This window comes from Pteronotus mesoamericanus, unplaced genomic scaffold (genome assembly GCF_021234165.1).
Source record: "Pteronotus mesoamericanus isolate MK-2021 breed Mesoamerican mustached bat unplaced genomic scaffold, CSHL_Meso_final scaffold_167, whole genome shotgun sequence".
NCBI classification, from domain to species: domain Eukaryota; kingdom Metazoa; phylum Chordata; class Mammalia; order Chiroptera; family Mormoopidae; genus Pteronotus; species Pteronotus mesoamericanus.
In genome coordinates this window covers 22,595,594-22,623,500 of record NW_026555308.1, presented here as the reverse complement: position 1 = coordinate 22,623,500, position 27,907 = coordinate 22,595,594, and the positions used below count along the sequence as shown (strand labels likewise).

The 27,907-nt window shown below is 45.6% G+C and overlaps 1 protein-coding gene across 4 annotated transcripts in view; it reads left to right on the top strand.

Annotated features, from left to right (window-relative positions):
- Nucleotides 1-27,907, top strand: part of CUX1 (cut like homeobox 1) — a 364,417-nt gene that overhangs the window by 55,897 nt on the left and 280,613 nt on the right. For all 4 annotated transcript variants that reach the window (XM_054589770.1, XM_054589769.1, XM_054589768.1 and 1 more), the window contains exon 2: nt 20,222-20,332. In XM_054589770.1, the coding sequence (XP_054445745.1) occupies nt 20,222-20,332 (111 nt within the window). The remainder of the gene's footprint in view (nt 1-20,221; nt 20,333-27,907) is intronic.

Genomic DNA, 27,907 nt, shown 5'->3' with positions numbered 1-27,907 from the left:
CAAACCACTTTTAAAAACTAGTTTATTGAGAACCTCAGTCCAGGGAAGTTGGCTGTTTGCAGTGAGCTCCAGAGTCCGGGACTGGATCCTCTAATAATGTGGAGCAGATGTGGAGCCGCACTTACTGATCAGATGTGTGTACTCCTAACTGCTTTAGGTGCTGTGGGGAATCCAAAGATAACTAAGACAGCCACTGTCTTCTGGGAGCTGTTCTCTAGCAGGGTCAAGAAGGCCCACTAATAACTGAAAACCACACAGAATTTGACACATGCTCGAGAGAGTGCAGGTGAGGGAGAAATAGTTCTGACTGGCATGGGAGAGCAGGGAAAGAATTACGGAGATGGTGGCATTTGAATTCCCTATTTGGAGTTGTTCATTCAAATACTAATTTGGAGAAGGAATCCTTTATTTCCCCCCCTAAATTATGACATTTTGATTTTTGGATCAGTTGGTGTTGGTTTTGAGGGTGTTGAATTTCTGTATGGAGAAGGTCTGCTAATTTTTTTCATCATCTCCTCCAGTGCATTGTGTCAATAAATGTTCAGTTGAATTACTTTTTAAGGCTTTGTTGTTGCTGCTGTTAATTATCTGGATTGCTCTTATTGCGCTTTGACTATAGACTGAAAGGCCTGGGTGGGTAGGGGCGGTGCTCAATTTAGTTTTTTTTTTTGGTCCCTAAACTAACCTGTCAGAGGTGGGGACCCATTAAATGCTTATTGAATGAGTCAGATCCCTGAGCATGTTTTTTGTCCCCATTCTGTACCTCTTCTTGCCCGGAACTGGCTGGTGGCAAGCTGAGGATAGTTGGACTTCTTAAGAAAACTGCATCTAGAAGCAGTTTGCTGGTCAGATTCTTTTAATTTTAGGTCTAGTATTGTTCCTTTTCCTCCCATTTGGCGAAGTGGTATAATGCTTTAGCACATTTTAAATAAGATCACACAAGCTGCTGTTAGTTGGCGTCAAGTGTCTTTTAATCTGGAGAGAAAATGTTACCTCCTTCATTTGCAAAACAGAGTGTTTCTGGCACCATATTTCAGAGTGTCTTCTGGTTGTTCAGTTTTTCAAAACTTACTGTGGGCCTCTAATTACCCTCATTTAGTCGTCCAGGGCAGAAATTGCCACTTCAACAAGAAAATTTTGTAATGAGCCGGAGGAAATGGGCTTGTCATTACTATGTTATACGCAGCCTAAAAAATCTATGTGGATTTTTATTTCATGAAAATGTGACTGTTTAATTGAAAAATGTTGTTAAAATGTGCTTTCCCTTCCCAGCAGTCTGTTGTTAATGCTTATATATCCAAGCTAGAGTCAGTTAAAATTGGTGCCCTTTTCCAAAATACTTCTTTTATTTTCATTTTTTGTGCAGAATTTTGTGATGCTAGATCTATTTTTGTTTAATTAGGCCCTGGAAGAAATTGAAGGAGAGCTGTATTTAAATTTTCAGACCATTACAACCCCTAAAACTATCCTAGATGAAAGGCACAAAAATTAACTTTAGTATTTATTATGTGAATAAAACCAATAGGGAGACCATTTACAGAAACCCTTTCTTTTTCTTTCTTCAGACGACCAGCTAAAATTAATAGCAGGCCTGAAAGCAGGCATGCTTGCTACATTTTCCTTGTTCTGTTATTAGGAAATAACTCCAAGAGGGAATAGAAACTCTCAGTCGCCTCGTAATTTGGGGCCAGGTTGTAAACTTTATAACTCACTGATACAATAAAATGTTTGTTGATAACATTATCATATTTTGCTCTCTGATAGAACAGTCCTAATTTCTACTTATATTGGGATTCCTTTAAAATTTTTAATCTGGAAGACAAAGCCGTGTTGCCTTGTAAGCAGAACGTTCTTAAAACACCAGTTCTAGGGCTGTGGAATCAAGCCGGCTGGCTGCGGGCCCAAGGAGTGCGGTAGGAAGCGTGTTTAGGGCATGGCCTCTGAATTTCTTTTACCTTTTGAGCAGCCATACCGTGTTTGGGTTGTTGGTTCTTTTGTAGAAAAATGGACAGACCCTAGTTGCATCAAACGAAGACGATGGGCAGAAAGAAGGGGAGATCTCCGGCTAGCTCGAATGCTAGTATTCTCCTGTACGTGCGATTTCCCAAATTGGATTGGCTGTTGTGATAGAGAAGATTGTCAGCACTATGTAAATGAGAAGTGAAAGTGCATCTCATGCAGATAATTTCTATGTAGATAATTTGCCATAAAAATTTATATTGCCGTCCTTAAAACCTTCGGAGATTTAGTCTGTCTAGGGAAAAGTGATTTATATGGTATTAAAACACTTTTTATGTTCTAGTCCTTTAGATTTAATGTTTATTGCCTATAAAAATGAAATCTTCTTGTGGATATTTAAAAGTTTTGGTACTGTGTGAAATATATATTCAAGTTTGAATCTGAAACGCTTTGGAGATGTAAATAAGTGGCAAGTCCTTTGCTCCAAAGTTTGTGCTGCTGTTGGGGCCGATGTCTCTGCTTTGTACACGTAGGACATTGCACAGGTATGTATCTTACTACTGTGATGATGTTGCCCGGTAGAAAATGTCTGACGTGGGGATTGTGTGTGTGTTTTTTTAAAATTAAAGTAGTTTAGAAGTATTATTACTCCTCAGAAATTTAAGCAAGGTGTGGTTAGAATTTCATTCAAATATATAGAGCTGCATAAATTATGGCCCCAGTTTCAAAGAATGGAAATGCCTTGGCAGTGCACTATCAAGTGCAGAGCAGTTGTGGGACTTTCACAGGCCCTCAAATTCATAAGCAAATAGTGTGCTTTAATGCCGGTCTTCAATAAAACTCTTAGGGAGGAATCCAGTGGGGGGAGTGCTAGCTACTAGGGAAGGGAACCATTTAAACATTTTGGGGGCTCCTGAAAAATGTTTCTTTAACTGACAGCCCTGAAGACGAGGACCTGGTTTGATTGTAAAATAAAGCATAGTTTCTGACTCCCTAGAGGGTGCTTTGCTGGGCTGTCCCATACGGATGCCATCTGGCTAGCCACCAGAGTGTAGGGATGGTCGCCTTGCAGAGCCTTGTGACCCAATCTCCTGTGCCAGGTTGAGCCCTGTTTGGCTTTCCAAGTTTCTTAGAGACTGGATATTTCAGGAATTATTTGGGAAATGCTTTTCCTGGAGATTTGCAGGAAAAGGTAGAACTAATTAGCAGGGCCATCCCATTATAGCCACAGTGGGAATTCCAACTGCAGGGCCATTGGAAAACTAAGCCCAGTAGTTGGGGTGAGCCTGCCTATGGCGCTGACTGCTCGCTGAGGATCTGAGTGGCAGGAAGAAGACGCTAGGTGTGGGGGCTTCGGCCAGGTTGCTGGGTTTGGATACTGTAGGCTATAGCAGAACTTGAGATTTTGAAATTGCTGTGATGGGGTTTTCTCACCTGTGCAGTGGCCCACGGGTTGGGAGTGTCGGTAAACTTTGCTGAGAAGCTTTGCTGAGTGGCTTCCCCAGAGAAGGTTTTGGCCCAGCCTCCAAGGGCAAGAGAAACATGCATTCTTAAAGAATTCTAGGGAAGGTGGACTGAGAGAGCCACCAAAACTCTGGCCTCACAAAATGGAATTCAAGTGGCTTTCTGCAGTATTGAAGCCTGCCCTTGTCTTAGAGATGTTGCAGCAACTGAACCTTCAGGCAGAGTCAGTCAAAGGTGATGCCTGCTGCTTTAACTATTATAATTGTGAAACTGGTGGCCCTATGCAAGGGGATGAATTACTGATGACTCAGGGGCTGCATCTTTTTTTTTTTTTTTTTTTTTTTTTTTTTTTTAAATCACAAGTAAAATAAAGCAAGATACATGTCTCAGGATGGCAGACTATAATCCGCAGCCTCCCGACTTTCAACTTGCCCTAACCCACACAGATTGCTTTCCGGGCTGGACAGCTTAGTTTGTGGACAGGTGCAGATGGAAAAGATCAGTGTGAGGGAGCGTGTGTAAAGATAACCACCAGGCAGCTGGGAATAGCCCCGACTAGGGACAGTGTGTAATCAATATGCACTTGTTGAAAGGTAACCGGTGTAGAATCAGTATGCACGCAGTGACAGTCACTTCTCTGAGTAGGGAGGGGACAAAGCAGTGCCACAGTTCTGTGTAAAAAAGGCCAGTGACCAGATTGCTGGCATTGCTCCCGACAGCTCTGTGTGCTCCTTGAGAAGGAATTGTGAGCTCACCAACTTGAGAATGCTTTTTGTCAGCATGAACTGTACTATCTGGGAGGAATTCGAAGATGCAGACTTTCAGTGACAGTGTGTGAAGTGAGGCCAGTTACACAGCTACATCTACTAATATTTTTGGTATAAAGCAGTTGCTAAAATTAATTCCAGTCTGAAACTTGATGGATTCTCAGTCATGAAATTAACAGGTTTCAAATGAGAAATAAATGAGCTGGATTAAAAATAAATGTTTGTGTCGGAAATTTGGAGCCTGTCCCTAACAAACTGCATACGAAGTTTTTTTTCGTTTCAGAGGATTTGTCTGCCTTTTTGTATTCATGAGAGAGGTGCATATTCATACCAGAAATGTGTAGTCCACTAGCCATTGCCCACCCCTAACAATCTCTTATGAGCCGTCAACATTGTCCTTTATGCCTCAGGCCAGCAGTCAGTCCACATGAAAAGTAAGGCGCACCCTGGCTCCTGGGCTCCGAGCTGACTGTGAAGGTCAGTAAGTCATGCACCTGCTACTACATGTGAAGTACGCAGTACACAGGGTGGCCTCATTTCGACGAGTACACAGAGTCTCCAGTCTCATTAGGCTTTCCTCTAATTTATATCAGGTAAACTGTTTAGGACACCATGTGGGATTCATTTTGTTTTCAATGTACCACTGCCCATCTTTGTCCTCCCAGTGACAGCATGGAGTTTTATGCTGTTTCATATGAAACATTTGTGGTTTAATGCCTTAGAAAGCTTAGCCCGGGTGTGTTGGGTTAGCATAGCAAGAACAGGACAAGGGGCTCTTTATTAGGAATTTGGAGATTCTGTGCTTAATTAGAAGATTTCTAACAGTAACAAGTGAGTTAGGCTCTCTTATTTTTTGCTGTTTTAAGGATCACACGAGGGTCATTGTAGCTTACTCTTTTCATGTCCAGCGTCAGTGTTTAATAACACCCAGAATGTAGCATGATCAGCTCACTGCTCTCCCCAAATCTCAATAGGTTTAATTATAGGAATTGGGAATTGAGCAACCAAATTTATTTTAGTATGTGTGCATTTCAAGAGAAACTTGTGTTTCTGGATTCATTTAAGTAGCAATAGTAATGCGAAAAGCTGGATTTTATCAAAAGTTTTTGTTTAAAAAAAAAAAGCCTTACCCAGGTATCACTGTAGCGCCGGTGCTATGAAATAAATAACTGTGAGCTCTAGTAGCACACCCTGATCTGTCCCATCAGGCTGTTCTGGCAGCTGGTGGCTGGGTTAGGGATCCAGCAGGGTGAGGTCACCGTGAGAAGGGCAGATGTACTGGGAGGGGAAGGCCCATTCCCTGCTTTCAACCACAAATGTCTTTTGATAACTAGTAAAATTGGCAAGCAGACTGATTGAAAACATGTGAGAGGTAACTGGATCTAAGTTTCAAGTAGTACATATTTGAGAAGTTTTCCCCAATGTAAAAGTTACTCTTTAAGAGCCTTAAACTAATAAAAACAAGGAAATTCCATGTTACGGCTGCCACTCGGCCTTTCCATTTTTATTCCAGCAGTCAGATTTGACAGGTCCGATGCTGATTGGTTCTGGGACCTCTGTGAGCATTTAAAGTAGGGGGTGCAAGCAAAAGCTGGCAACAGCTGGGATGGAGAAAGTCTCCACCGCTTTTCAGTGCCAGGCTCATAATTCCATTTTAGTATATCCTATTTTCTCTTCTTGTGGCTGCTTCCTGTATTTATTCACTGAAGCGGATTCAGGGTTCTTTTCAGAGACAAGTTGTGTTTCTCTTCTTTCCTTTTTCTTGCTCGATTGCAGATTTTACTGGGTGGCTATCCTCTCGTCAGGTGTTAAGGCTGGACCTCTTTTGCCCTTGGTGACTCTTTCTTGCCCCATGGCTTCTTTGCTGAAATGCTGAATTGCATTTCAGTTTGGCCTGCTCTTAGCCTCTTCTCCCTCTGATTCATTCTTCAGTCGCTTCCAGGATGATCTTTCTAAAGATCTGCAATGATTGTCAGTAGCCTAGAGAGTCAACAACACTGTGACTCGAAACAGAGTCAAATGCACCTTCAGAGCTCCGATTAGATCTGCCTCCACCTTTCTTAGTGATCCAACAAATAATTATAACTTTGGCCCTGGAGACCCCACTGTCTTGCCTTTTTTCAAAGCAGACGTGGTACCAGCATCCTGAAGGAACTGCCCCAGCCCCTTGTCAGGAGGAGAAGAAAGCAGACTACAGAAAAGGAGAGCTGGAGGATATGAAGACCACTGTCACCTGCTCCATAGCTAAGGAGGGGAAGGAACCCTAGGAGGGGAAGGAACCCTAGAGTTCTTTCTCCCTGTGTCCCTGGAGCCCACTGTCCCCATGTCAACCCCAAGCCTTTTACACTTTTGAGAGGATTCTTCTGTAGTGGAAGGAGCTGATTTAGGTGCAGAAAATACTGCCTTCTAAATTTCACTTCCTAAATGTGTGATCTTGGTCGGGTTGCCTTTACCTCTGAACTTGTGTGCTCACTCATTGGTGCAACGGGCATACTGACCATGTTAGCATTGTTGTGGCAATGAAAACTGACAAATGTAAAGCAGGAGTCAGTAAACTAGCTGCAGCTCTTTATGTTGCCTCTGCTCATTCTGTGCGTTCTGTGCGTTCTGGAACTCTCCCTCTTTCCTCCTCTCCCCCACACAAAGTTTCTTTAAGGTCATCTGTTCCTCCCTTTCCTAGGAAGTCTTCCCTGATCCTCCCAACTCCCCTCATCTCTCTTCCCCTCAACTCCCAGTAGTCTTGGTACCTCTCCTGTAGCATCCTGCCTTGTAGTTGTCCAGTTATTTTACCAAGTAGTAAGCTTTTTGGGCACCAGTGTGCTTTTATGCCCTGCCTGGCCTTGTCCCCCATAATGAGTGCAAGGGGAGGGTGCCTCTGATGAGCGGACAGTAAGTTGATCAAGGAGCTGAGGGGTAGAGGGACAGTTTCTTGGAGCATTTGGGCTTCATAGCTGTCCCCTGGGAGTGAAACCTTGGGTTTCCTTTGGCCACAGTTTCACATAGGTGTCAAACTTAAACTGGCTATATCTTTTCTTCTGAGAGTCTTTGGGATGCAGGCGAATTTTTCATGATCCCATTGGCTCTCCATAATTCAGGTGTTCCTGCTGTAGCTGAGTTTTTGCTCTTGGTGATTATGTGCAGTTTCTTTAGTATAAAACCAGTGTTTAGAAGTCTGGTGAAACCTACTGAGCAGATACTTAGAGATAAGGTATAGCTAGGAGTGAACTAGGGAATCATCTTTTGTCTCCGCTTTTGTTGAAAATCTTGATAAAATAAATATGTTGGTATGCTTTTTTACTAGATATAATTGATAGTTTTTGTTTTTGATGGTTAACGATCTCAGTTATCATTTCAGATCTATGACAGTAGTTTCTTCACATTTACATTAGCTTGGCAGACTCAAATTGTCGCTGGCTCAGAAAGCAGTGGCTGCTGCTTGTACATCACTGCCTGTGGCTTCCTACCTGTGACAGAATGCCTGTGGCAGGGAAACAGCCAGGGAGTATAACCGAGGCCACCTGGCCAGAGTTGCTGATGCTGTAGGGGCGATGTCCTGGGGTCCCGGCCTCTGGCAGGTGTTGCTGGGAGGGTGATGGGGTGACCCTTTGTAGATTACACTCTACTGGGGGAGCTGCCTTTTGCCTCCAAACAAGATCAGAATTCTATCGAGAAGTCACAAGAGGCACAAACATAAGAATACCAAGAACAGAGGGTATAGAGAAACGTCATTCCTGGGCCAAAACAAGTGATAATCATTTAGATGAGTTTTTCATAGAGAAAAATCTCCTTGATGTCTGTGTATTTAATAGCATCTAGAGTTAGGGAAAAACAACAGGTGATGTAAACTTGAAATTGGAGCAGTGAGAGAGAGATTGGGAATTCTTTGTAATTGTCATTAATTTTCGGCCCCAGGAACTACCGCCCCCCCCTACTGTGCCTCTCCCATCAGGGCCCTGAGGAGACCACAGAGTCCAGGCCCGGGATGAAGGGGGGCCGTCCATGCTGGGACAGAGCTCGGAGGGTGTTGGTTGGGAGCTGCACTGGCTGAGGGCGCTGGATGCAAATGACTATCAGAATCCCATTATATAGCTGGTAGCAGTTTTTTGTTATTGTGCTTGTCAATTGTGTTTTCATCCTTCAGTGTGAGTTTAGATAGTTAGCAATAGCTCTTCAGCTGGCTTTATAAAGTCTGACTTAAAGAACCCCTCCAACTGTTTTTCAGAAAGCTCCCCGGGTGGGGTGAGGTATAAGTGGGGTCACCATTCCAGGGCCCAGAGTGGGCAGACTGGCAGCAGCACTTCCAGGGCAGCTCATGAAGCAACAACCCCTTTTCCTCCCTCAGTGTCCCTCACATCTAGTATAGTTAGAGGTAAAATTCTTACGAGGATTTAAATGATCCCTTTAAAAATCATATTTCTGCTTTTGGCACCAAAAACCCTCATGTAGTATCACCTATTGGCACCCAGCACCCAGGTTTCCTGAGAGTGGCCAGCAGCAGTGGTGCCAGGAGGGAGCGAAGGAATCACATGGGACATTCACATTCCCTGCCATACGTGTGTCATTCTGCCGGGCCATCTGGCTGGCAGCATTTCTCAGCCAATGGTGGGATGTTATAAACCATGCTTATTGGACACCTGAAATCTTGAAAATTAACTGCAAAAATAAAATCAAAGCTGGCTCAGAGGTGGCATCTCCTGGCCTGACATTGGCTCAAGTAAACCTGCTCCGCGTTGTTGATAGATTGCTCTTAACTTGTTTGGTTTTCCCCAGCTCTTTGGCATCTTTTGGCTTTTCCTTATTCTAGGCAAAAACATTTTGAGAGGTTTTGGAGTTTTTATTTGCTAATTAAAACGTGAGAAGGAAATGCAGCTACAGGTAGCGTTCTAGTGCAAGCCACAGCTGTGATTTAAAAAAAAACACAACAACCTGACAGTTTCAAAATGAAGTTATTAGCACTTCACCTATAACTGTGATAGCTTTTAACTTTCATGATCTGTCTCTTAAGCAACCCCTCCCCCTCGGATTATACAGAAAGGGAGCTAAGTGAGGAAGTTGGAGGATATCTTATCCTTGCAGAAGAACAACTACCATTTCTAGGCAACTTTTTCTTTTTTTTTAAACTTACAAGAGTTTTTTGTATTCTTTATGTCGTGCAATTTTCCAAGGGCCCTGTGAGTCAGGGTCGGCAGTATATCTTATAGATGAGAAAACCAAGGCTTAAGGCATCCTGGTGACTTGTCCCAGTTCCTGCAGCCAGGGTGGAGCTGGGTCGTCCCCAAATCTTGCTGCTTGCTTCCTAGATTTCACTAATACCAGAAGAGACAGGGCTGTGTGAAAAATCACCTAATATTGTGTCACAAGTCTACTACTTGCAAAATAATGAAATAAAATATAGTCTAATCTTGAAAATCATATTCAGTAGATTGCCCACCAGCCCAGCTCTATATTCCTAATCACCCCCAGAGCGTCTCAGTCCTAGCACAGGCGTTGATGGTTGGCCTGATTCACAGCCATGGGTGTGCTGGCAGATGTTTGTGGCTGGGATAGCCCAGGGGCGGGTGGAGAGCGCGCGCTCAGGGGCAGTGGTAGTTTTGCCAAGCGTTTTCCCAGAGAAATGGAAGGGAACCTTTGCCAGAGTGGCTGGTGCCCTAACAAATTGATTCCTGCCAAACAATAGAAATAAATATTTTCAACTGAGAGAAATTTTGGCTCCAAAAGTATTCAAATTAAAGGCTTATGTCTGAAACAAATACTTTAGGAGGAAAACATTTACCAGTGTAGAGGAAGATCAGAGTTATTCATTTTGGCAGGGACATAATTATTTTTGTCATTAAAACACATTTTTTTCCTTCCCCTGCCCCATTTTTAGCCTCCTGTTTCCTGGGGAAAGTCAAATATGTTAAGCCGGAGTGCGGGAAAGAGGCATAGTAGTGGCTTACTGCAAAGAGATTCCATGGTGCTAGTTATCCACATCTGGATCGGGATCTTGGCTCTACTCCTTCATAGTGCGATTTGGGCAGAGCCAGTCAGCTAATCATCAGTTTCCTCAGAATGTGAAATGGGGCAGCAGTGTCTGCTTTGTAACAGTTAATAAGTGTCACCCTTAGAACCTGGGGAGTCATTCTAGGCCAGCACTGTGCAGGAGAACTTCCTGTGTTGATGGGTTATATTTACTTCGTCATATATAGTTGTCACTAGCCCTCAAAATGTGGCTACTGCAGAGTAGAAACTGAGTTTTAATTTTATTTAAATTTATATAGCCATATGTGACTGGTGACTACCATTTTGGGTAATGTAGTTCCCATTCATACCCCTCATTTAATAAATTGGTCCCTGGTTCCAGTTAATTGGTTGATAGGCCAGCCCACTAAAGATCTCTCTAGTCTCCCTTTCTCCATTCCACATGCAGTGGTGGGGTTTGCATCTATCTCTTCTCTGTCTTCGATCTCCTGTCCTGCATCCAGAGCAGTGGAGCAAATAACATTGAGCTAGGGAGGGGAATTAGCCACAAATGACCCTGCCTCCTACATCAACCTTCATGGTCAGGTAAAAATTTTAACAAGTTCCCATTTTGTCTTTTCTTTTTGAATTGCTTTTATTGTTAAGTTACACTTATCCCCATTCCTCCCTGCCCCCGCCATTGCCATCCCCTGCCCTTCTCCCCCAGTCTGTTCTCCTCCCCTCTTGTCCTTACCCATGGTCTTTTATACATGTTCCTTGACTTGGTTTTAAGATTTGTCTAATAATATATACTAAGTATAAGAAGAATGACAAATGCCATGGAGTCAAGGGACCTATTCCCTGGGCATTTGGTAGCAGGTAAATCACATACGTGACCAAGCTTGGTTTCCTCTTTTGTGACATGGGACTAACAAAGCTCCTGTGGCCATTTTTCTCCCAAGTTCATCCTGAGGTCCATGGGACTGTTAGTACCAACAGGTCCGACCTTGGCAGCCCCTCCCTGACCCCCAGTGTGGGTCCTGCAGAGGAGGGTGTAGGCTGTGGGGAGCACAGTAGAAGCAGAAGACAAGGGACCCAGCCAAGGGGCACCCGCTTCAACCCAGAACAAGATGGAGAAGAAAGCTCCAGGCAAGTGAGATAGCCAGACAGCAAGGACCAATCCAGATGGCATGGCGGTGGGGGCGGCTCACGAGAGGAGGCAGGGTCCTTCAGGCTCCCTGAGAAGTGCAAGATCAGAGAGGGGTGAGGCATTCCTGCCATTTGGAGTTGAGCATGTCTGAAAGGCTGTGGCTGGCAGGCAAACTTAGTATTGTTTTGCAACCCAGACAGAGTGCAGCAGTAAAGAATGCTACTTATGGAACAGATATTTTTGTTGCTCAAACCTGGTCAGATGTCAACAGTGTCATATGGTGCAACTAGTATGGAAAGCTGAATTCTTTTCATTAGGGTTAAAAGACGTGTTTTCCCCTTCCTGCAACAGCCCTGGGCTGCCTGTGCCTCCTCTCAGTGACATGGGTCTCTATCCGCCCATACTCCATTATGCATCACCGAGACGTGTCTCTCACGTCTCCCTGTTTAAATGAGAGTCTGGCAAGTACTCTGTGTATAGTGCAATGTTTTTTGGATACATCTGACATTTTTGTCTTTGCATAGTGGGTTTTCGACAGGGTGAAAAACAATCAAAAACAAAATCTTGGTTCTATTGAAATTTCTTAATACTGACACAAAAAGGCTGTATGAAAACTTTGTACTCATAGTTTTTATTAGGCCAATTTATTTATTTTTATTCAATTTTATTTTCTGAGGATGCCTCCATTTGATCCAAAATCAAAATTACACTGAGAGGATCCTGTCCCCACCTCTGTCCCTTCCTACCTGCACCACCCGCAGTGATGCAGCCTTTACGTGGGAAGGCCACAGGCAGGAAGTATATGTTGGAGTAAATTGTTTCACTTGGATTTCCCAGATTGAGAATTAAATATATCAAGTTGTCTCCCAGAATCACGAAATACTGAGTACATACTAGTACAGTGTTTCAAGAGGAAAAAGGATAAAAGAAAATAATCTTTATTCGAGGTGAGGTCAGGTTGAATAGTGAGAGGAAAAATGAAATTAACATTATCACTCATTGTACCTGCACTTTATCTTATCTAATCCTCATAACAGCGCTAGGAGGCTTGTGTTAGGTTAGGCAGCTAGGCTGGTCACAGAGCTGACAGGCGGCGAGAGTCCACATGAACCCTGGCCTCCCCCTATAGTCACTGCCCCTCTCCCCCATTCCTGGTCCCAAACATTCTCTCCTTTTCTCTGGAGTACTGAGGGAGAGGACCCACCTCAACTATGAATACAGCCACTGGGCTCTGTGAGATCTGGCCAGGAGGTTGCGTGGTTGTGTTTTTATCATTTGACTCTCCTTGCCAAGATAGGAGAAGATGGCTAGTTGTGCTGGACACATTATAGCAAGGGCTGAAATACGGTATTTCTGATTAAGCCCCCGGCTAACTAGAAACTTGAACTATAAAGCAGTCCCTTGCGTTTTCACACACCTGCGTTTTTATTCCCTGAGTCAGAGTACTGCAGGGAGAGATTAACCCAGAAAGCTCACTTCTTGTCCACGCAGTTCAGCCAGCGTTTACTGAGCACCGACTGTGTGTTGGGCTCCATACCAGGCACTACAGGAACCTTGTGTCCCCTGATCTTGGAAAAGCACCCCTGGGGACACAGATATGAAGCAGATGTGGGCCACCTAATGGAAGAACCTCAACAGCAAACCCCATGTCTGCTTTGCTGCTCCCTTTTTTCCTAAAAGCGCTTTCTGAGTGGACTTTTCCTGTTCCTGTTTCCCCTTTCCCCATACTGAGGGTGGAGCTGTGAAGAAAGTTACTTCCTGGGCTGCTTCAGCAGGGAGGAGCCCCTCTTACCATGTACTCTATCTAATTCTTACGAAAATAGTACCATTCTGCAACTTGACCCAGGATCCTTTGAGGGTGAGTGAGAGGAGAGCGTGTGTCTCCTTCAGGTTCCCCTTTCCTCTTCCTTGGCCTTTCTTGGCTTCAAGAGGGGCTCTGTCAGCCTTTCCTCTTCCGCCTGCTGAACTGTTCCAGACTATTCTCTGCCATTCAAGGCCTTAGTGCCTATTGTATTGTATTGTATTGTATTGTATTGTATTGTATTTTCTGCAGCCATCTCTTTCCTACCGGAAGCCTTGCCAGTCTGCAGAGTTCACAAATTTGTCCCCTCTCTCCTTATATTGGTCCCTCTGCTCAGAGTCCATCCCTGTTGGCCTGCAGGCTCTTCTTCAAGGTGCTATTGTTTTCATGAAGATGTTTCTAATTTTCTCCCAAGGAGAAGTAATTTTCCTGCTTTGAGCCCTTTAGCACTTTTTCCTGGACTTCTGTTATAGCATTTAGTTTATTTTGCCTTTTGTTTTTAGCTTATTCTTTCATTTATTAAATTTTGACTACCCACCTGTGATGTGCCTCAGCACCCGGTCAAGTGCTGAGAATCCCATAGTGAGCAAAACACAGGCCTTGCCAGAGCTCACAGCCTACGGGATGTGGAATTGCAAACTCGGATCTCTGCCAGAGGCACAGCTCATGGGGTGGGGCACACTCCGCACTGTTTCTTCTAGGAAGGGAGGAAGAGATATGGGGTAGGAGAAGTGGTATTTGAGTAGAGATCTGAGAGTTTCATGGAAGAGAGAAAGGAAAAGCTTAACCAAGAACAGCTGTGCTGAGGGTCTGAGAGAAAGCAGTAGACCCTCTGGGGGACACTAGAGGAAGACCAATGTGCCAGTGTAGGAGCCTGGCGGACCCTCAGTGGTCTCATCCCAGGCCCCCTTGGAAGCCACTGAAGGAGTTAGAGCAAGAATGACAAGCTCTAATTTGGGCTATGCATGGCATGTCCCCTTTCTTGCAGAGTGTGTGTGTGTGTGTGTGTATCAGATCACCTTTACGGTTGTGGAAATTAATACCCATGAGGGAATGGAGGGCATCTTAATCTTGCATCAAACTGAACTCCTTGCAGTTCCCTGTACATACTCCAATACTTCCTTCCTTCCTGCCTTTACTCAGTACTGCTTTCCTCCATTTAGTTTGCTTTTCTGTGCTTGCCTTCTGTTGAGATTCTCCTGGGCTGCATGCAAGGAGGGTGGGAACTCACAGAGTGGGGTGGGTCAGTCGAGTCTCTCCCTCTTTTCCTCCTGTCCATCTTTGCCACTCGCCCACTAAGGTCTCTGTTGGAGATCTGTCTAATTCTGTGGAAACTACGGCTTCCTGAGTGGAAGTGCTCCCTGCTGGCCCACGTGACTGACATCACATGATAGAATACTGCAGCCATAATTCAGGTTTTTATATTACCTGTTGGTGTATCAGAGATTGTGAGTAGGAAAGTGGTGATTAAGGATTAAGTGTCTGGGGGAAAAAAAAAACCACTTGGGAAATAAGGGGTCAGAGTTGGTTCTCTACTTAAACTTATAAAGTAACTGAAAACATTAACATTTACTTTGGGAATCCTGCAAGGTTCTTCTTTAGATAGAGATTATTGTCAGTGCACACACCCATGAACAGAACAACATGCACTTCCGGCAGCACCGTGTAAGAGTGCCTCTCTGGGAATGAAGCATACATAGGTCCTTAGCAGTTCTTCAAAACCTACGTTATTTCATTATAAGGAAAAAAAATGGGATTTTAAAAAATAAATGTTTACTTTTTAGGGGTAGTCATTACATTTACATGCTCAAAATGTACCAAAGGTAGGCTGTGAAAGGGCCTCCCTGCCCCCCAGTACTCCCTCCTGTTCATTTTCCTTCCCAGGATAAGGAATGGCAGCCACAACTTTTACTTGTGGAACCTTCCAGAGAGATCTTGTGTGTAAGCACAGTACGTGTGCGTGTAGATATGTGTACTCAACAGTGGACGTCCTGGTCACTGTTTGGGGACATGTCTGGGGAGTGGCTTTTACATTTCTAATTGAACACAGTTGTTTTCACGTCGGTACCAGCCTGCCTTTCAGCAGCCCCTGTCACTACTTCCATGCCCAAGCCATTCTGGCCTCTGCTCAATGATGGCACTTTCCTTCCATGTGCCCCGTCCCCACCCTCACCCACCCTGGGGGGACCTGACCAGGCTCCTGGTCCCTCTGAGCCTTCCTTCTGGGTCTCTGACAGCACCTACCGCACAGGTTGTGCCAGGTGCTCAGTGAGCCCAGAAGAGGAGGAAGGTGATGGGGACTGAGCCAGCCTCGCCCGGAGGCCGCAGCTGAGATGGGCATCTTTCACAAGAACTTGATGAGCTTTCTTGCTGGCAGTATGTTCTCCCTTTTCTACTTTCTGCTTCTGTTTTCGTTCCCCTGGCCTGGTCCCTTCTGTCTTGTCACTCTTCCTTGCCTTCCTAGTTTCTTCAGCTGGACCATGGGCACCTGGATTCAGGGTCAGGTGCATTCCTGGTGCCCCCAGCCTAGTTGGGGAACTGGTGGCAGAATGAATTGAGGCCTGAGGTCAAGCACATGGCTCTGATAGTACAGAAACATTTCCTTGATGGAGCATTTGACATGCATTATCTTAGAGAATGTTATTTGAACAAAACTACACAGGTTACAGCAGAGATGGAGCCTGGATTCCAAGCCAGGATTTTCTGAGGCCACTGTCTTGAGGGTTTAAGATGTTTTGCGTCGGGGGCCGGGGAGGTGGTGACAAGAAGAGGCTGGTAGTTGTGCTTGGGCCCTTCAACCCTTTCTAGCCAAGTAGCTAATATTTGTCCAAATGATTCTGTTGCTGGAAACAAAATAGAAAATGTCATCAGGACTACCTGTGTGACACTGTGTCTGGCCTTTCTCTTTATGCACAAGTATTCTTTGTTTTCACTAATAAATCCTTTTAAATTCTTATATAGGATTTGCTGTTTAATTAGTTTACAGACAGACCCTAAGGAAACGTCAGATGAATGAGTTCTGGTTTAAAGTTAGCAACAATAAAAAGACAATACTCGCATTGCTGGCGCAGTTAGCTGGTGACTCCTCTGTCAGCCCAGGGGTGCTGGGGGTCAGGGGGCCTCCTCCGCAGGCCTGGCCTGGCCTAGGAAGAGAGTCTCACAAAAACAACACTGAAGATAGCTCTCAGTTTAAAACGAGCAACTGACATACGCACTTTAAAGACAAGCAATTCCAAACTGATCATTGACATTATTAAAAGACTTCTTTTATTTGGGAAAGAGTTTTTCCACAGTTTCTTTTAAATAGGCTGTTTTGTGGTTGCTGTTTATTTTTTGTGTTTAGTAAATCTTTAATACTTGTCTGAGAAGCTGACGTTTAGGCAGAGATATCCTTTTAGGATCTGTCAGAAGTGGAGAAAAAACATGCCAGATGTTACAACCCTTGAGGGAAAAAGGGTTGCAGCATCCACAGCTCTTTAGCAGTACCCCCATTTCATAGAGTGAGGTGTCCCTGTGCACACTGAACCCTTCTTTTCCTCATTAGGGGCCTTTCCGTGGACCTTACTGCTTCTTGACATCAGTCATCCCCTGGTCACTTAGGGAAAAACCTGCAGTTTCTCCAGGTGTCACCCTGGCAAGACACTTTACAGTATTTTCTCCAGCTCCCTTGGCCTGCCTGGAAGTGCGTCTGTGTTCAGAGTCCGTGAGTTTGCTGCCAATCCTGCCAGTTTCCCATCACCTCAGATCTGGGGCTGTCAGATGTTCCCCGCAGAAGAAGAGTTCTCCGTAGTTCTGAGGGGACACCCTTCTCTGTCCTTCCTCAGGAGAGTCTGGCTTGGCCAAGTGGTGTTTTCTCTGACTGGCCAGTGCACAGTGCGTTGGGCAACAAAAAGCTGTTGTTTTGACAAAGGATGTGCTTGCCTCACTTTTCATATCAGCAGCATGAGTTAGGAGGTCATTACCAATCCTGAGCAGGTGGGCATGCAGACCATAAACACTCTTCTATGGGGTGCATTATGTAAAATACATTTCTATAATTATATGTTGTGTGTTTTATCACAGAAGCAGGATTTTAAAAATTAATATATATTGCAATTTTTCCAGTTAGGTAATCCATGCACATGGCGAAATGGCCAAAAGGGAGAGGGAGAGGGGGGGGAAGGGGGGGGAGAGAGAGAGAGAGAGAGAGAGAGAGAGAACGCGCGCGAGCCCCCTCTGCCCTGGTGCCTCCTCAGAACAATTGTTTTCTATAACTTGCTAGAGATAGTTGAAGCTTATGCAAGCATATGTATAGAGGCTCTCATAAACAGTGTTAGCATTGTTTTACACTTTGCTTTTTTTGCTTAAATATATCTTGAAGATCATTCTATCTCATATAGTGCATATAGGACTGTATTTTTTTTTTTTTAACCATTGCAAAATAATCCTTGAGTAGATATGCTAGTATGCCATTGCTGGATATTTAGGGTTCTGTTTTGTTTTTTTCTCTTTGCAAATATTTAATGCCTTTCAGATGTGGGGACTCTCCGTGCTCCTTTTTTACATGTGACCAGTGACTCAGGGGATGAGGTTCTATATTTTAGGGCCCCACTGCCACCTTCTCTAAACACACTAAATTCCCTTGTTAATGTTTCAATATATTTGACACTTTGAGTGTAGGCCAGCTAGGTAGATAATAAAACAGTATTTGGCTATGTTTAATAGCTGTCTCCTCCCTTTGCGATGTCCCCCCAGCCTGAGAAAGCCCGGGTGTCCTTTAGGATTCAGTGGTGTTTTTTCAAGGGATTAGGCAAAGACTGTGAGGCCCTAAATCTGACCAGCCAGACTTGGGGAGGTGACAGCTCCCTCCCCTGCCTCACCCAGAGATCTGGACACTTGGTCTCTCCTCCTCATGGTGCCAGTTTGTTTTCGCGGTGGCGGGAGGCAGCACAGTATTAAGTTTGGAGACCCCCGTTGGTTTCTTACGTGGACCTGCATGTGTCTGCACGGCTCGGGAGGGAGTGTGGCAGGCCCCAGGAGGGTTCCTGCCTGCCAGCAGCAGGCTCCCTGGCCCTGCAGCCCTGTGATGAAGGTGGGCTTGCCTTCCAGCAAGTGACCTGTCCCAGGCTCAGCCCTCCTCAGTCAAGCTAGGGCTCGTGGGGCATCTCGGGGATCAGAGGGCCTTCAGTGTCTTCCAAAGCAGCTCCCCAACCCCGCTGTCCCTGAGTTCTTCCCTCTAGTGAGCCCCTAGCATCCAGCACCTGGCTACAACAAACACTGCTGATTTTGTCCCCGCTACTCCCCAGGTCTGGAAGTAGGGTCCTCACTGAAAGCAGTCAGGGCTCTTTGTTTTTCTCTAAGTTTCTGCATCCGTGTGTGATTGGAACGGAATATAAACTTTACTTTTTTTTTTTTTTTCCGTATTTCAATATTGGCTTTTTTCCCCCCTTCTTGAAGGCTCCCTTTATAACTTCTGCTGCTGCTGCTTAAATATAGATGTCTAAGTCCTCCTCCTTACCAGATTGTTTATATTTTTGAAAAGCCTTCTGCTTATCTGCGATTGCTCTCTCCTCTATCTCCATCCCCACATTACCGCATTGGTTTCGGTTGCGCTTTTTTTCCTGCCTTCAGTTGACTGGGTTGTGTTTCAAATGTGGTCTATCAAAATGTGCAGTGTTTCCCTCTTTTCTGCAGTAGCTTTGACATCTGTTCTTGAATTCTAGCCCACGTTATTCTTTTGGACTTGTTTGCCCAAGATTTGCTGTAATGCCAGAAACACTAAAGGGGAAAGTATGGTGTGGTATTCTCCCCTCACCCCCTAGTCCTCCCCGCCTTTAAAACTGTCTACAGTTGCCAAGTCGACAGCACACTGGATGTTTGTTCCAGCGCTCTGTCATCCCCTCTGCCAGTAGTGGCCCACCCCACGAGTGAAGTATTCACCAGCAGGGCTTCCAGGCTACTTCAGTATTTCTACCATAAAGGAAAGCAGGTGGAACTTCATGAAATGGGTGGAGGGAGAAACTCTCACCTGCTTCTTGGATGGCTCCGGATGGGTTTTCATTTTGATTTTCCTTGCCTTTCAGACTTTGGTAGGGTCTTTACTCTGTTGTACGTGCGCCTGGGGGAGGGAGAGTCCAGACCATTGAGAAGATACTTGGGGCAGCTACTTTAATCCTAAGCAGAATGTGCTAGTGTGTGTCTCTAAAATGGGCCTCTCAGTGGCTAGGGGAACGCATCCTTGAGCCCCTGCGGTCAGCCTGGAACACCATTCTGGGCCCATCTGCTGGAGGCTTGTTTGAAACAGATCCTTTTGGTGGCCACTCCCAGAATTTCTGAGGTCTGAGGTTAGGGCACGAGTTCTCTGATGCTTTGAGTGTCAGCTTGTCGTGTATAGCAGAGCCCAGAACCCTTAGTCCCTGGCAGGTCCTTTTTACAGGGAGCCCACTCCTGATGTGTTTCTCATAGTGCCTGTGTAAATATAATAGTTTGAGAACAACCACTGTTTCCAGGTGCCTCATTCCTGAAAGTTTACAAGATATGGGACATCATTATTCTTGGAATTTGCCTTGTGAAGGTTCCTCTTGAAAACAAGTATCAGGTTAACTTTAATGGTCCTGGAGATGATGTCTACCTCCGCAATAAATAGTTGTCGAATGAAAGCTAGTAAAGTATCATTACAAAAGACTCTGGGCCTGCGCTGTTGAAGGACAGCCAAACGGAATGCTGCGATGTGGAGAGCACAGAGTGAATCAGAAGGACAGAGCATAGAGATGTGACAGGAAGAGACACTCGTTAAGAACAGAAGTGAGTGGCTGCAGGGAGGGATGGCATTTGGGCATTGGCCTGACTCTGGTTTTAACAAAGAAAAATATGTCTGCGTGTACTGTTAAAGAAACAGTCATTTGTGAGGTGGCGTCAATACACACATCAAAGCTGAGTGAGTTTGGTTTTCTCAAACCAGCGCGTGGGGCTGGACGGGAAGCATGTGATTGTGTCCATTTCCCTGTCCACAGCCCCCTGCGCCTCTTCTGCAGATGAGCTGACAGTCCCTGGAGGGCCGGGGCTCTTCCCCTACGTTCTGGTCAAATGCAAATATGATCTCCTCGGATACAAAGTGCAATTACAATCTTATCTTCCCTTTTTTTTTGTTTCTTTCGACAGAGGGAACTCGATGCCACCGCAACAGTATTGGCAAACCGGCAAGATGAAAGCGAGCAGTCTAGAAAGCGGCTCATCGAGCAGAGCCGAGAGTTCAAGAAGAACACTCCAGAGGTGAGGCAGTGTTTCGTCCAGGTCTCTTTGAAGGGGTCTCATTATCCTGGTACATATGCAGAAGACGTGCTGTAAGCATTTCACTTCCGTCAGACAGACAATTTTCTTCTTTCTTTCAATTGCCCTCCGCCCCATACCAGCAGACTGCATGCATGCTTCCGCGTGGGCCGAGGAATGTGGGCATTGATAGGTTGTCTGAGCAAATTAAAGTATGAGCTGATTCCAGAGGCACACACAGGTGTGTGGCCAGGTCAGCTCCTCGAGCCTGTCCTGGCCTCTGGCCCCTGTGCTCCCTGCCCACGCCACCCTGAGTCCAGGGAGGATCACTGAGAATGAAGACGGGGCGGAGGGGGAGGTGGGCTGTCCCAGGAGGCAGTATGCCAGTATTTCTTGTAAATCAGACATTTAGTCTGGTAAGGCCTTTAAAATGCCTGTGTTTCCTGAAATACACTTTAAAGGGCACTGGAAATGTGCTCTTCATGCGCTCCTATTTTTATTTTTTATAAGTTTGTGTTTCGGAGGACAATGTTTAGAGTAGTCGGGGCAGTATTTTCCTGGTCTGCTTTCTAGGTCCCTTTTTTCTTCAGTCCTTATCAAAGGCTTCGTAAGAAATAGAGTTTTATGGACAGTTGCACAGATGTGGGAATTGCTTTTCAGGGAGCTTCTGCCAGTTTGGCCCACGATGGTTCTCGTGTCGTGGGCTCTTCTTGCCTCCTGCACCCCCCAACTCGGGGGCAAATGGCCTGCTGCTGCCCGCAGCTTTGGCCCCAGCTCCCAGGCCTCTGGATTCTTCCATGGAGGACAAAGGAACAGGCCTGGAAGAAAAGCTGCTTTCTGGGAGGGATGCCTCTAACTTTTACAATATACCTCATTTGCAATGTACAGAAATCCTGAAAAATGATGTGTGAGTTGAATTTTTAAAAGTGGACTCATTTTAAGTGTTCCAGAGGAGCTTGCTATTTAGGGAAGAGCTACTGTGAATCATTTGGGGAAACTAGCTAACCCTCATTTTCAGAATACATATGTTGGGAGAGAACGTGATAGTTCAGGGGAAAGAAAGAGGGCTCTAGGGGCAGATCTACCTAAAGGTTTTAAAACTGAGACCTACTACTTACCATCTTCACCTCACCCTGCCCTTAAGCATGAATCCCCCATATTTTATCCAACCAAAAATGCAGATCAGAGTAATTTGTGCCTGTGTGTTGCTGCCCTTTGTGCAGTTTTGAGGGGAGCTTGTATTCTCCATGTTCCATCTTGTCCTGAGTAAAGACAGGAACAAAGAAAGGAACCAAGCACAGCACTTCCTTCTGTTGCTGTCCCCCTCTCAGGCTGTGTCGGATGAGACCTTCCCAGAGGGTCTAGCAGCAGGGTGTCCCGAGCTTTCGTCCTTTACTTTGTTTCCCCTGCCCATCCTGTCATGTCTGCCTCTTGAGCCACTCTCAGCGCTGTTCCAGTAATCAGCTGTCATCTGCTGTCCTATGTTCTTATTGTCCCTCCTTTAATGACTATATGTCCAGGAGTGTTCATAGAAAATCTAAAAAAGAAAGGTAAGGTCATCCTTCTGAGAGGCTAGGCAGTAAAAAGTAAATCTAATCGGTCATAGGACGAGCTCCGTGAAGTGGGCCAAGCAGGGAATTGGATTCTTGGATGTTCCTCTGGAGTCCCAGAATCCTGTTAGGGGATAGGGGTATATTCCCTTCAGCCACTGAGGGCTGCCTGGGCTGATAAATTGTGATTGGACTGAACTGGGCCCAGTCCCTCCATTGATGTCTAAACAGGCTTCGTTTTGCAGGAACTGGGGACCAGCTCACATAGCTGGTATTGAATCCTATGCCAGTTACTTGAAGAGACCCAGCCTGAAACTGCATTTTATCTCCTAAAGCCAACAAATAGGCTTAGAAAGTGACAGCCTGGTTGGTAAATGCCATTTGGGGCATTTCTTCTCAGGGCACATTTTGAGACATTGTCTTCTGTGGAGGAGGGTACCCAGAAACCCTCGTGGAAGAGGATGGAAGTTGCCATCCGGCTTGTTTCTGGCCTCTGCCAGCTGTTCAAGGCCGGTACCCACTCGGGCTGCTTCCGCTGCAGTAGGGAGAGTCTTGCTCGAATCTCCAGCCCATGTCTCCAGGACTTGTGGAAGGGTGAAGCTGCCGGCAGGCTCCCGCCCCTGCTCCTCCCTTGCATTTCCCTATCCCAGTTCCATCCTGGACATCTGTGTGGGGTCCCTGTGGGAACCCTGAGGCGAGACCTGGTAGAGAAGACAGGTTCACTTATGCCACCAACCACAACCTTCTCTTTGAAATTTTGAAGCCACCTAAGGCCATAGCGGAGGTGGGGTGGATAGCTGCCACAGCTGGGGTCCTCTGGGCTACACAGAGGGAAGGGAGTATATGGGGGTGATCTGATGGTAAACTGGGGGGCTCTGGTAGGTATGGAACCTGGGATCTGGAGAGGATATTGGATTGTCATTTTGTTTGGGGTTTCAGTTCAGAGGAGACCAACTTCTCTTTGACATCAGCCACTTCTCCTGACTCTACTGCTGGACAGATTATTAAAAAAAGGGAGGAAACAAATTACCACTTACTGTGGAGGGAACATTCTAGAAAATTGCACCTGTGAAAATGAGGGCTGCTTAGGACTTTGTTCTCAGGTATAAAAAAGAAATTGGCTTGCTGGCAGGAAGGCAGCTCTTCATGTGGACATAGACTAGGATCCCCACGCCTCGCATGACTGGCTGAGTGACAATGGGGCCTTATTCCAGAGGAGCCAACTGAGGCTGACCAGGGCCAGTGGTCCTCTTGCTCGTGTTGCATCAAATGTGTTGATTCTCAGTGAAAAAGCTGGCATTGCTCTTTGTTCTGGGAAAGAAGAAAATGTCCTCTTACTGTCTGTTGACTATCAAGTAAGTCTAATATACAGGATTAGTCACCAGGGTGAAGGCAGAGGTGAGTAAGGTTTTCTCTCGACAGGGAATTTGTATTTTCCTAGACTGGCCCTGTCCAAGGGCAACTGAGAAACCTCAAGTCCAGAGGGACAGGTGGGCTCTGACAGGAGGCTTCCGGGAAGGCCAGTGGCGTCCGACAGACGGCTGTTCACCTGGGACAAGCCACAGGAACATGGATAGGCTGGCACCGGGGTGACCAGAGCCTTGAATATCTTTTGCTTAGAATAATTTTTTTTTAGTTTCAGTTTTATGTCATTAGATTAATACATTCATAGTCAGTTGATATTATTGCTTATATCTTTTTAACATCAAAATTGTAGTTAATTTGAAGGAGATTGCAGTGATTTTGCAAATACTTGTGAAGTTTTATGCATTTCTTTGATTCAAAATAATGAGTTCCTTTCAAAGAAAAACATTTTTAATTTTAATTTTGTAACTAAACACTCATTTCCTATTGAATTAATAATTGACATTTGAATGTAAAAAAGAAACTGGGAGGGTATTTCTAGGTTGTGTTGCTTTTCATATTATTTTTGGAGGGACTTATCTGCAAAAATAATATGGCTGTTGCCATTGGGCAAATTACTTAACCTCCCAAAGTCTCAGCTTCATTATTTATAGAAAACGTAATGACAGGGCCCAGCTCACAGGACTGATGGGGGCGAGGGGCGGGGGGCTGTGTGTGCACGCGTGCGTGCGGAGGAGGGTGTGGGGGGGTGTGGGGGGTGTGGGGGCTCCACACAGGCCTGGCACTTAGAGTCCAGTATGTGTTTGTTACAAGTATTAACTTACAATGTTTATTATGGAATGCATTAGATATAGCTTTCTGCTCCTCCAAAGTTGGTTCAGGGAACTTTAAAAAAGCAACAAATACAGGTAGTTTCAACCAAAGTGCTCTAAAAGTTGGTTTGTAATAACAGTTTTTCATTTTACAAATACCTTTTGAACACCTTTCATGTGCCAGACGGTTTGGCCCTGGGGGCAAATCCAGTTCCTGTTCTTAAAAAGTTTCTTGTCTTCATACCATGCAAGTAGAACATTCTGTCGCAGCGTGTTAAGTGCTAGGATGCTATAACTGGAATCTTCTGAGTGCAGACTTTCCCCCCAGAGTCACTTGCATATCCATGGTGGTAAGGCTCCAAGCCACATGCACCTCAGTAACTCGTACTATAGGTACACAGGGCTGCTTTTTTAAGCCTTGGTTCCCAATTTTTGAAATATTGATGAATGTTAAGGACTTGCTCGCCTGAAAAATGCACATATTTGCATGTAGTTTCTCTTGGACTCTGAGACTCACGTGGACCCCGGCTTAGAGGACAGCTCTGGGGAACACATTGGCAGTCTCAGCATGCCACTCTGGGAGCATCCTGTTCCTGTGTGTCTCCTCCTTTGCCCTCTTTCTAGCTGTGCTCAGATAGGGATGACAGGTGGGGCAGGGGCTGCGTGAGAGATCAGTGCCAAGGCCCTTACCTCTGGGCAGAAGCCACTCTGCTCCAACCCCCAGGCTGGGCACTAAGGTGGAGGAACTGGGCACCTCCGTTGTGGTGAGGGTCCCGCAGGCTGGCAGCAGGCACAGGCATCTCTGCAGTGATGACACTTCTGCCCAAGGCTGGGGAAGGGCAACGCCAGGCAGGTGGCAGTGTGTGCAGGGGAGGGGGAGGTAGTAGCTTTCTCAAGACCTTAGAACTATGTGCCTTGTAGGCGAAAAGCCTTGCCTTCTGCTTTTCCGTTGCTTTGATCAGAGATCTGAGGCATAGGTGGGCCAAGATTACCTTTGATGCCCCAAATGGCATCCCTACTAATGGCATCTGTATTGATAAAGCTGACTGCAGATTGGATCAATGGGGACGTGGAAGTATGCAGGTGCCATGCCAAGAAACCCCCAGTGCACCGGGCCAACTCCTCACTCCTGGAAACTGAGTTATTTCCCACCAGGGGCCATGAAAGGGACAGTACCAGTGTTTCATGATTCTGCCTAGGAATTGCTTTATATGTGTTTTTTGTTTTCATTCAGTTAATTTTTATGTTTGCTTCTCAGACCAAAGTTTGACTCGAGATTCTCATAGTGGCTGCTCAGCCAAGCTGAGACTTGATCCCAGGAAGCCTGGGCCCAGAGTTGATTCTCTTAACTTTTGGGCTGTGCTGCCTCCCCAGCAGGCCCAGAAGCTGGAGCAGATGCAGATGTGGCTCAGTGCAGTGCAGGCCCTAAGGTGAAGTCACAGGATGTTTGCAGGGGAGCAGTTCCAGCTCACCGGCCTGAGCTCTTTGAATGAGATGCTCAACTATCAGAAGAAAAGTCTTCAGTGCTGGACTTGCTTCCAGAAAGAGCACAGGGATGTTTTTTGTTTTGTTCCAATTTTTTTCATTAAGGCAGAACCATCCTTTATTAGGGGGAAATGAGAGGAAGAGAAGAGAACCACAGACCCAAAATGCATTGATTTTTATTATAAAACCACCCTCAGGGGTCATTTTTGTCCTGTCACTGTATCCAGCTCCTTACCTAGAATGTGTCTTAGGCATTTCTCTCTCTGACTTTGCAAGGTCCATTTATGTTTCCTGTAGAATGGACCACAACTCTTCAGTGAGATTTAAAGCCGAGCTGCAGTGCCGGAGCTCTTATTGGTCATTTTTTCCCCTGATGTATTTTTGCCTAAACACGTCTTCCTCTGTAGTGTTAATCCTCATGACACCTGCTCTGCCACGCTTACATTCCAGATTCGTGTTTTCTACATCTGTCCTGCCCAAATGCAGGTGGCTTCTTTCCATGTCACCATCTCTTGCTTCTGCCATTATCAGCAGAGCTCAGCCCCAGGGCTGGCCTTTGGGGCTTAGCTCCGTGGGGTCAGCACTGGGACTGATCACCCCTTCCTCACTCACTGTCCCCACCAGGGCAGGTGGCCCTGGGCCTGACGCCAGCCACACCCTCACCACCCCGCCTCCTCGGTCAGCATGCCTGACTCTGACAGGGAATGTTCTTTTTACTGCTGACATAACTGCCTGTTCACTGGCATTAATTTCCTGAGTGCCAGAATGTTAATTTGCCCTTTCTGTCTCAGGCTAGAGTGTTTTTCTGAGTTTTACATTCTTGGGAAACTGTTGTAAAAAATCAGGAGTCGACTTGAGGTTTTACTTGGAAAGAAATCCTGTGCCATCATTGGAATGGACCTGATGTGTAGATTCCTTCTGGGCTGCGGCAGGTGAGGGGTGCAGGGGTCTTCTTTGGGAAAGCTATAGTCATCTTTTTACTCATCAGGACTGTTTCTGAGTAAGATGAAATCATGTGCCCCAACGCTGTCGCCTTTACACGTAAGTCACTTAGTCCCTTTTTACCTATGTGAGGAGGACAAAAGGATGGGAAGATGCTGCAAAGTTTTGACTCTTTTTTTTTCACTCCCTCTGAGAAAAGGAGTCAGCAGGCTGGGGGAGGAAGGGGGCAGTAATATATAGTTGTGGCCCAGGCCCAAATACATTTAGTCACTGCCTCTACAGCCTTTATATAGACACTGCAGGGAGTGACTCAGCCTGGAAAAAGAGAGTCACTTAAAAATAAAGTCGCAATTCAAATGGACGCGTCCTGCACAGGCCTCCTTGAGACAGTGTGGCTGGGGCTTGGTTAGAAGCCTGGAGGGCGTCTTCGCCCTGCAGGACCTGCTGGGTTCCCAGTCACCCAGGTAGCTAAGGGGAAGACAATTACTCCATCTGCATCCTGGAACTGGAGTGAGGATTAAAGGAGCCTGTGCACTCCCTGTACTTTCTAAACTCTAAAACAGCATTCACACGTTTTAGCTCTGACTGGACAAGTTTGTGTGTAGAGTAGTGACTGAACTCTCAACTCTCCCCTGGTTTTAAGCAAATTGACAGACTATGAGAGCCTCTATGGCTCTCCAGTTTACAACACAGTTTTTTGTTTTTTGCTCCTATTCTCATAAGAATCTAAAATCAATGTACACGAAAGACTAAAAACACCAGCATAATGTTTCATGTACCTCACTAGACACTCAAATGGGTTCATTGAAACCCACAACACTGATTTGAAAAATTGTGACTTTCAAAGAGGAGAGCAGACCAGGCATGCCACTGGAGGCATGGGCCCTTTAGGAAGGGCGGTGGTGGGAGAGAGGCCCGCAAGCTTAGAAGACTGGCAGTGTAGGTGGACACCAGCTAGGAATACAAGTATCCCTCATCATCCAACAAATTGCTCCCTGACTGGCGTATCTCGGTTGGTTGAGTGTCCCGCAAAGTGAGAGGTCACCAGTTCGATTCCCAGTCAGGGCACATTCCTAGGGGTTGTGGGCCTGGTGCCCCGGTTGGGGACGTGAGAGAGGCAGCTAATCAATATTTCTCTCACACATCCATATATCTCTTCCTCTCTTTCTCCCTCCCTTCTACTCTCTCTAAAAATAAACTCTTTTTTTAAAAACCAGGCAGATAATAAATAAAACTTAATTTGACTCATAAGTTTTTTGTTTTGTTTTTTTTGTACAGAATTAAATGAAAAAATTCAAGAAATGCCTTTCTTTGGCAATTCTTTAAAAAGTTAATCATGCAGTTACCCTATGACCTAGCACGTCCACTCCTAGGTGTATATCCAAAAGAACTTAAACCATGTCCACACAGAAACTTGTGTATGA